The sequence below is a fragment of the Pimephales promelas genome, chromosome 1 (genome assembly GCF_988280905.1).
Source record: "Pimephales promelas chromosome 1, fPimPro1.hap1.1, whole genome shotgun sequence".
Taxonomy (NCBI): Eukaryota; Metazoa; Chordata; class Actinopteri; order Cypriniformes; family Leuciscidae; genus Pimephales; species Pimephales promelas.
In genome coordinates, this window is record NC_142769.1 from 9,592,190 (window position 1) to 9,605,659 (window position 13,470).

A 13,470-nucleotide genomic window follows, 5' to 3' on the forward strand; every position below is an offset into this window, starting at 1 on the left:
TTTGAAAACAAGCAACCCTACTCTTAGCCCTGGATGTAATTGCAATTGGTCAGTTTGGAACGACTTTGGTGGCCCAACAATTGGTATTGACGGTGGTGAAATAGTATCTATTGACAGAATAACTGACAACTCTCTAAGCATCTGCCCAGCACTAAGGGACATACAATGTCGTGCAAAACGTTATCCTGGAGTTCCTCTTACACAGCTTGGCCAGGTTGTGAAATGCAATACGAAAGATGGACTAGTTTGCTTAAACAAACACCAAGGACTTGCACAGCAATGCTATGACTATGAGATTAGAGCATTGTGCTGTGATGAAAACTGTGGGAACCTCACAACACAGTCTTTAAGTACAGCTGCTACAACAATGTCATCAACAAGCATGAGTGTATCACCAAATACATCAGCGGTCCAAAGTCTCTCCACCATTAAAGGAATATCAACAGATTCATTAACAACAATTTCTTCTAGTACACCTTCAACTTTTTTAAACAGCATGCCTACATCAATAACTATGACATCAACACGCCATATTTCCACCACAAGCATAAGCACATCAACAACTCCAGCAGCAACTTCCACAATACTTTCTACCAAACCTTCAATTACTTCAACAAGTAGATTAACACTAAATGTTACAAAACCAACAGTTCATAGTTCCCCTACTGGTAAAAGCAAACCCACAACTCCAATGATGTCTGCAGCTTCTCCAACATTTTCAACTGGCAGGACTACACCACTGACTGAAAAATCTTCAGTCCAGAATTCTTCTAACATTACAAACATCTCTTCAAATCCAACATTACAAACATCTACAACTCCATCAACGACTGCTCCAACATCCTCAACAATGAAAACAAGCACCCTTACACCTAACACTGGATGTAACTGTCATTGGTCAGATTGGAATGACTTTGGTAGCCCAACAACAGGTCTTGATGGTGGTGAAATAGTATCTATTGAAAGAATATATGAAACCTTTGCTACCATCTGCTCAGCACTGAAGGAAGTACAATGCCGTGCAAAACGTTATCCTGAAGTTCCTCTTTCACAGCTTGGACAGGTTGTGAAATGCAATACGAACACTGGACTAGTTTGCTTGAACAAACACCAAGGCCTTTTCCATCAATGTTATGACTATGAGATTAGAGCACTGTGTTGTGATGAAAACTGTGGCAACATCACAACAAATTCCTTAACTACATCTACTACAAAAATATCACCAACAAGCATAAATATAACACCAAGTACGACATCAACGGGTCTAAGCTCCTCCACCGTTACAGGCATATTTACAGATCCATCAACAACAATTTCTACTGCTACACCTTCACCAACCTTTTCAACTAGCATGCCTACTCCACCAACTAAGACACCAACAAATCTGATTTCCTCAAAAAGTTCAAGCAAACCAACAACTTCTGTAACAACGTCAACAATGTTTTCTTCAATACCTTCAGTGTATTCCACAAGCAGGTTGACACAACAATTTACCACACCAAAAGTCCAGAGTTCCCCTACTGGTAAAACCATATCCACAACTCCAATAAAAATCTCAACAGGTCCACATTCAACATTGTTTTCCCCTGGCATGACTACTACACCACCGACAACAACATCAACAAGCTTTATTTCTTACACCAGTAAAAGCATATCAACTACTTCAACAAAGTTTTCTGCTACACCATCCATTTCTGTAACAAACAGGTTTACAAAAGTTACATCACCAACAGTCCAGAGTTCCCCCACTGGTAAAAGCATTTTCACAACTCCAACAGTAATTTCTACGGGTGCGCCTTTCCAATTGTTTTCAACTGGCACGACTGCACCACTGACTAAAACACCAACAATGCAGAATTCCTCCAATACTACAAGCATGACAACACAATCCTTATCTACAAAAGCTACAATGGTGTCATCAACAAGCATGCGTACAACACCAACTACAAACTCAACACTGCACAGTTCCCCCACTGTTACAAGCATATCCACAAATACGTCAACAACAATTTCTGCTGCTACACCTTCACCAACTTTTTCAACCAATATGCCTGCACAACCAACTGTACCATTGAGCCTCATTTCCTCCACAAGTAAAATCATTTCAACAAGTACAGCCACAACTTCAGCAATATATTCTGCTACACCTTCAATAACTTCAACAAGCAGGTTTACAAAAGAATTTACAACAACAACAGTCCAGAGTTCCCCCACTGGTAAAGGTATACCCACAACTCCAACAACAATATCTACACCTTCTCCAACATTTTCAACTGGCAGGACTACACTACTGACTGAAAAATCTTCAGTCCAGAATTCTTCTAATATTACAAATATGTCTTCAACTCCATCATTACAAACATCTACAACTCCATCAATGACTTCTCCAACATCCACAACATTGAAAACAAGCAACCCTACTCTTAGCCCTGGATGTAATTGCAATTGGTCAGTTTGGAATGACTTTGGTGGCCCATCAATAGGTATTGACGGTGGTGAAATAGTATCTATTGAACGAATAACTGACAACTCTCTTAGCATCTGCCCAGCACTAAGGGATATACAATGTCGTGCAAAACATTATCCTGGAGTCCCTCTTACACAGCTTGGCCAGGTAGTGAAATGCAATACGAAAGATGGACTAGTTTGCTTAAACAAACACCAAGGACTTGCACAGCAATGCTATGACTATGAGATTAGAGCATTGTGTTGTGACAAAAATTGTGGGAACCTCACAACACAGTCTTTAAGTACAGCTGCTACAATGACATCATCAACAAGCAAGCATGTATCACAAAATACATCCGCAGTCCAAAGTCTCTCCACCATTAAAGGAATATCAACAGATTCATTAACAACAATTTCTTCTAGTACACCATCAACTTTTTCAAACAGCATGCCTACACCAATAACTATGACATCAACACGCCATATTTCAACCACAAGCATAAGCACATCAACAACTCCAGCAGCAACTTCCACAATACTTTCTACCAAACCTTCAATTACTTCAACAAGTAGATTAACACTAAATGTTACAACACCAACCGTTCATAGTTCCCCAAGTGATAAAAGCATACCCACAACTCCAATGATGTCTGCAGCTTCTCCAACATTTTCAACTGGCAGGACTACACCACTGACTGAAAAATCTTCAGTCCAGAATTCTTCTAACATTACAAACATGTCTTCAAATCCAACATTACAAACATCTACAACTCCATCAACAACTGATCCAACATCCTCAACAATAAAAACAAGCACCCTTACACTTAACACTGGATGTAACTGTCTTTGGTCAGATTGGAACGACTTTGGTAGACCAACAACAGGTCTTGATGGTGGTGAAATAGTATCTATTGAAAGAATATATGACACCTTTGCTACCATCTGCTCAGCACTGAAGGAAGTACAATGCCGTGCAAAACGTTATCCTGGAGTTCCTCTTTCACAGCTTGGACAGGTTGTGAAATGCAATACGAATGATGGACTAGTTTGCTTGAACAAACACCAAGGCCTTTTACAGCAATGTTATGACTATGAGATTAGAGCACTGTGTTGTGATGAAAACTGTGGCAACATCACAACAAATACCTTAACTGCATCTACTACAAAAATATCACCAACAAGCATAAATATACCACCAAGTACAACATCAACAGGTCTAAGCTCCTCCACCGTTACAGGCATATTTACAGATCCATCAACAACAATTTCTACTGCTACACCTTCACCAACCTTTTCAACTAGCATGCCTACTCCACCAACTAAGACACCAACAAATCTGATTTCCTCAAAAAGTTCAAGCAAACCAACAACTTCTGTAACAACGTCAACAATGTTTTCTTCAATACCTTCAGTGTATTCAACAGGCAGGTTGACACAACAATTTACCACACCAAAAGTCCAGAGTTCCCCTACTGGTAAAACCATATCCACAACTCCAATAACAACAATGTCTACACCTTCTCCAACATTTTCAACTGGCAAGACTACACCACTGACTAAACAATCTTCAGTCCAGATTTCCTCTAATATTACTAATATGTCTTCAACTCCAACATTACAAACATCCACAACTCCATCAACGTCTGCTCCAACATCCACAACAATGAAAACAAGCACCCTTACACTTAACACTGGATGTAACTGTCATTGGTCAGATTGGAACGACTTTGGTAGCCCAACAACAGGTCTTGATGGTGGTGAAATAGTATCTATTGAAAGAATATATGACACCTTTGCTACCATCTGCTCAGCACTGAAGGAAGTACAATGCCGTGCAAAACGTTATCCTGGAGTTCCTCTTTCACAGCTTGGACAGGTTGTGAAATGCAATACGAACACTGGACTAGTTTGCTTGAACAAACACCAAGGCCTTTTCCATCAATGTTATGACTATGAGATTAGAGCACTGTGTTGTGATGAAAACTGTGGCAACATCACAACAAATTCCTTAACTACATCTACTACAAAAATATCACCAACAAGCATAAATATACCACCAAGTACGACATCAACGGGTCTAAGCTCCTCCACCGTTACAGGCATATTTACAGATCCATCAACAGCAATTTCTACTTCTACACCTTCACCAACCTTTTCAACTAGCATGCCTACTCCACCAACTAAGACACCAACAAATCTGATTTCCTCAAAAAGTTCAAGCAAACCAACAACTTCTGTAACAACATCAACAATGTTTTCTTCAATACCTTCAGTGTATTCCACAAGCAGGTTAACACAACAATTTACCACACCAAAAGTCCAGAGTTCCCCTACTGGTAAAACCATATCCACAACTCCAATAAAAATCTCAACAGGTCCACCTTCAACATTGTTTTCACCTGGTGTGACCACTACACCACCGACAACAACATCAACAAGCTTTATTTCTTACACCAGTAAAAGCATATCAACTGCTTCAACAAAGTTTTCTGCTACACCATCCATTTCTGTAACAAACAGGTTTACAAAAGTTACATCACCAACAGTCCAGAGTTCCCCCACTGGTAAAAGCATTTTCACAACTCCAACAGTAATTTCTACGGGTGCGCCTTTCCAATTGTTTTCAACTGGCACGACTGCCCCACTGACTAAAACACCAACAATGCAGACTTCCTCCAATACTACAAGCATGACAACACAATCCTTATCTACAAAAGCTACAATGGTGTCATCAACAAGCATGCGTACAACACCAACTACAAAATCAACACTGCACGGTTCCCCCACCGTTACAAGCATATCCACAAATACGTCAACAACAATTTCTGCTGCTACACCTTCACCAACTTTTTCAACCAATATGCCTGCACAACCAACTGTACCATTGAGCCTCATTTCCTCCACAAGTAAAATCATTTCAACAAGTACAGCCACAACTTCAGAAATATATTCTGCTACACCTTCAATAACTTCAACAAGCAGGTTTACAAAAGAATTTACAACAACAACAGTCCAGAGTTCCCCCACTGGTAAAGGTATACCCACAACTCCAAAAACAATATCTACAACTTCTCTAACATTTTCAACTGGCAGGACTACACTACTGACTGAAAAATCTTCAGTTCAGAATTCCTCTAATATTACAAACATGTCTTCAACTCCAACATTACAAACATCTGCAACTCCATCAACGACTGCTCCAAAATCCACAACAATGAAAACAAGCACCCTTACACTTAACACTGTATGTAACTGTCATTGGTCAGATTGGAACGATTTTGGTAGACCAACAACAGGTCTTGATGGTGGTGAAATAGTATCTATTGAAAGAATATATGACACCTCTGCTACCATCTGCTCAGCACTGAAGGAAGTACAATGCCGTGCAAAACGTTATCCTGGAGTTCCTCTTTCACAGCTTGGACAGGTTGTGAAATGCAATACGAATGATGGACTAGTTTGCTTGAACAAACACCAAGGCCTTTTACAGCAATGTTATGACTATGAGATTAGAGCACTGTGTTGTGATGAAAACTGTGGCAACATCACAACAAATTCCTTAACTACATCTACTACAAAAATATCACCAACAAGCATAAATATACCACCAAGTACGACATCAACGGGTCTAAGCTCCTCCACCGTTACAGGCATATTTACAGATCCATCAACAACAATTTCTACTGCTACACCTTCACCAACCTTTTCAACTAGCATGCCTACTTCACCAACTAAGACACCAATAAATCTGATTTCCTCAAAAAGTTCAAGCAAACCAACAACTTTTGTAAAAACGTCACCAATGTTTTCTTCAATACCTTCAGTGTATTCCACAAGCAGGTTGACACAACAATTTACCACACCAAAAGTCCAGAGTTCCCCCACTGGTAAAACTATATCCACAACTCCAATAAAAATTTCAACAGGTCCACCTTCAACATTGTTTCCCCCTGGCATGACTACTACACCACCGACAACAACATCAACAAGCTTTATTTCTTACACCAGTAAAAGCATATCAACTACTTCAACAAAGTTTTCTGCTACACCATCCATTTCTGTAACAAACAGGTTTACACAAGTTACATCACCAACAGTCCAGAGTTCCCCTACTGGTAAAAGCATTTTCACAACTCCAACAGTAATTTCTACGGGTGCACCTTTCCAATTGTTTTCAACTGGCACGACTGCACCACTGACTAAAACACCAACAATGCAGAATTCCTCCAATACTACAAGCATGACAACACAATCCTTATCTACAAAAGCTACAATGGTGTCATCAACAAGCATGCGTACAACACCAACTACAAAATCAACAGTGCACGGTTCCCCCACAGTTACAAGCATATCCACAAATACGTCAACAACAATTTCTGCTGCTACACCTTCACCAACTTTTTCAACCAATATGCCTGCACAACCAACTGTACCATTGAGCCTCATTTCCTCCACAAGTAAAATCATTTTAAAGAGTACAGCCACAACTTCAGCAATATATTCTGCTACACCTTCAATAACTTCAACAAGCAGGTTTACAAAAGAATTTACAACAACAACAACAGTCCAGAGTTCCCCCACTGGTAAAGGTATACCCACAACTCCAACAACAATATCTACACCTTCTCCAACATTTTCAACTGGCAGGACTACACCACTGACTGAACAATCTTCAGTCCAGAATTCCTCTAATATTACAAACATGTCTTCAACTCCAACATTACAAACATCTGCAACTCCATCAACGACTGCTCCAACATCCACAACAATGAAAAAAAGCACCCTTACACTTAACACTGTATGTAACTGTCATTGGTCAGATTGGAATGATTTTGGTAGCCCAACAACAGGTCTTGATGGTGGTGAAATAGTATCTATTGAAAGAATATATGACACCTCTGCTACCATCTGCTCAGCACTGAAGGAAGTACAATGCCGTGCAAAACGTTATCCTGGAGTTCCTCTTTCACAGCTTGGACAGGTTGTGAAATGCAATACGAACGATGGACTAGTTTGCTTGAACAAACACCAAGGCCTTTTACAGCAATGTTATGACTATGAGATTAGAGCACTGTGTTGTGATGAAAACTGTGGCAAAATCACAACAAATTCCTTAACTACATCTACTACAAAAATATCACCAACGAGCATATATATACAACCAAGTACGACATCAACGGGTCTAAGCTTCTCTACCGTTACAGGCATAATTACAGATCCATCAACAACAATTTTTACTGCTACACCTTCACCAACCTTTTCAACTAGCATGCCTACTCCACCAACTAAGACACCAACAAATCTGATTTCCTCAAAAAGTTCAAGCAAACCAACAACTTCTGTAACAACGTCAACAATGTTTTCTTCAATACCTTCAGTGTATTCCACAAGCAGGTTGACACAACCATTTACCACACCAAAAGTCCAGAGTTCCCCTACTGGTAAAACCATATCCACAACTCCAATAAAAATCTCAACAGGTCCACCTTCAACATTGTTTCCCCCTGGCGTGACCACTACACCACAGACAATAACATCAACAAGCTTTATTTCTTACACCAGTAAAAGCATATCAACTACTTCAACAAAGTTTTCTACTACACCATCCATTTCTGTAACAAACAGGTTTACACAAGTTACATCACCAACAGTCCAGAGTTCCCCCACTGGTAAAAGCATTTTCACAACTCCAACAGTAATTTCTACGGGTACGCCTCTCCAATTGTTGTCAACTGGCACGACTGCACCACTGACTAAAACACCAACAATGCAGAATTCCTCCAATACTACAAGCATGACAACACAATCCTTATCTACAAAAGCTACAATGGTGTCATCAACAAGCATGCGTACAACACCAACTACAAAATCAACAGTGCACGGTTCCCCCACCGTTACAAGCATATCCACAAATACGTCAACAACAATTTCTGCTGCTACACCTTCACCAACTTTTTCAACCAATATGCCTGCACAACCAACTGTACCATTGAGCCTCATTTCCTCCACAAGTAAAATCATTTCAACAAGTACAGCCACAACTTCAGCAATATATTCTGCTACACCTTCAATAACTTCAACAAGCAGGTTTACAAAAGAATTTACAACAACAACAGTCCAGAGTTCCCCCACTGGTAAAGGTATACCCACAACTCCAACCACAATATCTACACCTTCTCCAACATTTTCAACTGGCAGGACAACACCACTGACTGAAAAATCTTCAGTCCAGAATTCCTCTAATATTACAAACATGTCTTCAACTCCAACATTACAAACATCTGCAACTCCATCAACGACTGCTCCAACATCCACAACAATGAAAAAAAGCACCCTTACACTTAACACTGTATGTAACTGTCATTGGTCAGATTGGAACGATTTTGGTAGCCCAACAACAGGTCTTGATGGTGGTGAAATAGTATCTATTGAAAGAATATATGACACCTCTGCTACCATCTGCTCAGCACTGAAGGAAGTACAATGCCGTGCAAAACGTTATCCTGGAGTTCCTCTTTCACAGCTTGGACAGGTTGTGAAATGCAATACGAACGATGGACTAGTTTGCTTGAACAAACACCAAGGCCTTTTACAGCAATGTTATGACTATGAGATTAGAGCACTGTGTTGTGATGAAAACTGTGGCAACATCACAACAAATTCCTTAACTACATCTACTACAAAAATATCACCAATAAGCATAAATATACCACCAAGTACGACATCAACGGGTCTAAGCTCCTCCACCGTTACAGGCATATTTACAGATCCATCAACAACAATTTCTACTGCTACACCTTCACCAACCTTTTCAACTAGCATGCCTACTCCACCAACTAAGACACCAACAAATCTGATTTCCTCAAAAAGTTCAAGCAAACCAAGAACTTCTGTAACAACGTCAACAATGTTTTCTTCAATACCTTCAGTGTATTCCACAATCAGGTTGACACAACAATTTACCACACCAAAAGTCCAGAGTTCCCCTACTGGTAAAACCATATCCACAACTCCAATAAAAATCTCAACAGGTCCACCTTCAACATTGTTTCCCCCTGGCGTGACTACTACACCACCGACAATAACATCAACAAGCTTTATTTCTTACACCAGTAAAAGCATATCAACTACTTCAACAAAGTTTTCTGCTACACCATCCATTTCTGTAACAAACAGGTTTACACAAGTTACATCACCAACAGTCCAGAGTTCCCCCACTGGTAAAAGCATTTTCACAACTCCAACAGTAATTTCTACGGGTGCACCTTTCCAATTGTTTTCAACTGGCACGACTGCACCACTGACTAAAACACCAACAATGCAGAATTCCTCCAATACTACAAGCATGACAACACAATCCTTATCTACAAAAGCTACAATGGTGTCATCAACAAGCATGCGTACAACACCAACTACAAAATCAACAGTGCACGGTTCCCCCACCGTTACAAGGATATCCACAAATACGTCAACAACAATTTCTGCTGCTACACCTTCACCAACTTTTTCAACCAATATGCCTGCACAACCAACTGTACCATTGAGCCTCATTTCCTCCACAAGTAAAATCATTTTAACAAGTACAGCCACAACTTCAGCAATATATTCTGCTACACCTTCAATAACTTCAACAAGCAGGTTTACAAAAGAATTTACAACAACAACAGTCCAGAGTTCCCCCACTGGTAAAGGTATACCCAAAACTCCAACAAAAATATCTACACCTTCTCCAACATTTTCAACTGGCAGGACTACACCACTGACTGAACAATCTTCAGTCCAGAATTCCTCTAATATTACAAACATGTCTTCAACTCCAACATTACAAACATCTGCAACTCCATCAACGACTGCTCCAACATCCACAACAATGAAAAAAAGCACCCTTACACTTAACACTGTATGTAACTGTCATTGGTCAGATTGGAATGATTTTGGTAGCCCAACAACAGGTCTTGATGGTGGTGAAATAGTATCTATTGAAAGAATATATGACACCTCTACTACTATCTGCTCAGCACTGAAGGAAGTACAATGCCGTGCAAAACGTTATCCTGGAGTTCCTCTTTCACAGCTTGGACAGGTTGTGAAATGCAATACGAACGATGGACTAGTTTGCTTGAACAAACACCAAGGCCTTTTACAGCAATGTTATGACTATGAGATTAGAGCACTGTGTTGTGATGAAAACTGTGGCAAAATCACAACAAATTCCTTAACTACATCTACTACAAAAATATCACCAACGAGCATATATATACAACCAAGTACGACATCAACGGGTCTAAGCTTCTCTACCGTTACAAGCATAATTACAGATCCATCAACAACAATTTCTACTGCTACACCTTCACCAACCTTTTCAACTAGCATGCCTACTCCACCAACTAAGACACCAACAAATCTGATTTCCTCAAAAAGTTCAAGCAAACCAACAACTTCTGTAACAACGTCAACAATGTTTTCTTCAATACCTTCAGTGTATTCCACAAGCAGGTTGACACAACCATTTACCACACCAAAAGTCCAGAGTTCCCCTACTGGTAAAACCATATCCACAACTCCAATAAAAATCTCAACAGGTCCACCTTCAACATTGTTTCCCCCTGGCGTGACCACTACACCACAGACAATAACATCAACAAGCTTTATTTCTTACACCAGTAAAAGCATATCAACTACTTCAACAAAGTTTTCTACTACACCATCCATTTCTGTAACAAACAGGTTTACACAAGTTACATCACCAACAGTCCAGAGTTCCCCCACTGGTAAAAGCATTTTCACAACTCCAACAGTAATTTCTACGGGTACGCCTCTCCAATTGTTGTCAACTGGCACGACTGCACCACTGACTAAAACACCAACAATGCAGAATTCCTCCAATACTACAAGCATGACAACACAATCCTTATCTACAAAAGCTACAATGGTGTCATCAACAAGCATGCGTACAACACCAACTACAAAATCAACAGTGCACGGTTCCCCCACCGTTACAAGCATATCCACAAATACGTCAACAACAATTTCTGCTGCTACACCTTCACCAACTTTTTCAACCAATATGCCTGCACAACCAACTGTACCATTGAGCCTCATTTCCTCCACAAGTAAAATCATTTCAACAAGTACAGCCACAACTTCAGCAATATATTCTGCTACACCTTCAATAACTTCAACAAGCAGGTTTACAAAAGAATTTACAACAACAACAGTCCAGAGTTCCCCCACTGGTAAAGGTATACCCACAACTCCAACAACAATATCTACACCTTCTCCAACATTTTCAACTGGCAGGACAACACCACTGACTGAAAAATCTTCAGTCCAGAATTCCTCTAATATTACAAACATGTCTTCAACTCCAACATTACAAACATCTGCAACTCCATCAACGACTGCTCCAACATCCACAACAATGAAAAAAAGCACCCTTACACTTAACACTGTATGTAACTGTCATTGGTCAGATTGGAACGATTTTGGTAGCCCAACAACAGGTCTTGATGGTGGTGAAATAGTATCTATTGAAAGAATATATGACACCTCTGCTACCATCTGCTCAGCACTGAAGGAAGTACAATGCCGTGCAAAACGTTATCCTGGAGTTCCTCTTTCACAGCTTGGACAGGTTGTGAAATGCAATACGAACGATGGACTAGTTTGCTTGAACAAACACCAAGGCCTTTTACAGCAATGTTATGACTATGAGATTAGAGCACTGTGTTGTGATGAAAACTGTGGCAACATCACAACAAATTCCTTAACTACATCTACTACAAAAATATCACCAATAAGCATAAATATACCACCAAGTACGACATCAACGGGTCTAAGCTCCTCCACCGTTACAGGCATATTTACAGATCCATCAACAACAATTTCTACTGCTACACCTTCACCAACCTTTTCAACTAGCATGCCTACTCCACCAACTAAGACACCAACAAATCTGATTTCCTCAAAAAGTTCAAGCAAACCAAGAACTTCTGTAACAACGTCAACAATGTTTTCTTCAATACCTTCAGTGTATTCCACAATCAGGTTGACACAACAATTTACCACACCAAAAGTCCAGAGTTCCCCTACTGGTAAAACCATATCCACAACTCCAATAAAAATCTCAACAGGTCCACCTTCAACATTGTTTCCCCCTGGCGTGACTACTACACCACCGACAATAACATCAACAAGCTTTATTTCTTACACCAGTAAAAGCATATCAACTACTTCAACAAAGTTTTCTGCTACACCATCCATTTCTGTAACAAACAGGTTTACACAAGTTACATCACCAACAGTCCAGAGTTCCCCCACTGGTAAAAGCATTTTCACAACTCCAACAGTAATTTCTACGGGTGCACCTTTCCAATTGTTTTCAACTGGCACGACTGCACCACTGACTAAAACACCAACAATGCAGAATTCCTCCAATACTACAAGCATGACAACACAATCCTTATCTACAAAAGCTACAATGGTGTCATCAACAAGCATGCGTACAACACCAACTACAAAATCAACAGTGCACGGTTCCCCCACCGTTACAAGGATATCCACAAATACGTCAACAACAATTTCTGCTGCTACACCTTCACCAACTTTTTCAACCAATATGCCTGCACAACCAACTGTACCATTGAGCCTCATTTCCTCCACAAGTAAAATCATTTTAACAAGTACAGCCACAACTTCAGCAATATATTCTGCTACACCTTCAATAACTTCAACAAGCAGGTTTACAAAAGAATTTACAACAACAACAGTCCAGAGTTCCCCCACTGGTAAAGGTATACCCAAAACTCCAACAAAAATATCTACACCTTCTCCAACATTTTCAACTGGCAGGACTACACCACTGACTGAACAATCTTCAGTCCAGAATTCCTCTAATATTACAAACATGTCTTCAACTCCAACATTACAAACATCTGCAACTCCATCAACGACTGCTCCAACATCCACAACAATGAAAAAAAGCACCCTTACACTTAACACTGTATGTAACTGTCATTGGTC

General features: G+C 40.0%; 2 protein-coding genes across 2 annotated transcripts; both read left to right on the top strand.

Moving 5' to 3' along the window:
- The first annotated feature begins 449 nt into the window (after positions 1 to 449).
- Positions 450 to 6,567, top strand: LOC148998336 (uncharacterized). The gene is made up of 2 exons (XM_089131865.1): positions 450 to 4,270; positions 6,520 to 6,567. The coding sequence occupies exons 1-2, from the start codon at positions 497 to 499 to the stop codon at positions 6,565 to 6,567; spliced, it is 3,822 nt and encodes a 1,273-aa protein (XP_088987991.1). The 5' UTR covers positions 450 to 496.
- A 3,941-nt stretch (positions 6,568 to 10,508) lies between these two features.
- On the top strand, positions 10,509 to 13,317 carry LOC148998337 (uncharacterized). Its single transcript, XM_089131866.1, has 2 exons — positions 10,509 to 13,084; positions 13,300 to 13,317. The coding sequence occupies exons 1-2, from the start codon at positions 10,820 to 10,822 to the stop codon at positions 13,315 to 13,317; spliced, it is 2,283 nt and encodes a 760-aa protein (XP_088987992.1). The 5' UTR covers positions 10,509 to 10,819.
- Positions 13,318 to 13,470: the final 153 nt, after the last annotated feature.

What these genes read in the sequence shown, in the direction of transcription:
- LOC148998336 (XM_089131865.1), top strand. Translation starts at nt 497, where the DNA reads ATGCCTACATCAATAACTATGACATCAACACGCCATATTTCCACCACA. An exon ending in TCTGCTCAGCACTGAAGGAA is followed by an intron (nt 4,271 to 6,519) that starts GTACAATGCCGT and finishes TGTAACAAACAG; the next exon opens with GTTTACACAAGTTACATCAC.
- LOC148998337 (XM_089131866.1), top strand. Translation starts at nt 10,820, where the DNA reads ATGCCTACTCCACCAACTAAGACACCAACAAATCTGATTTCCTCAAAA.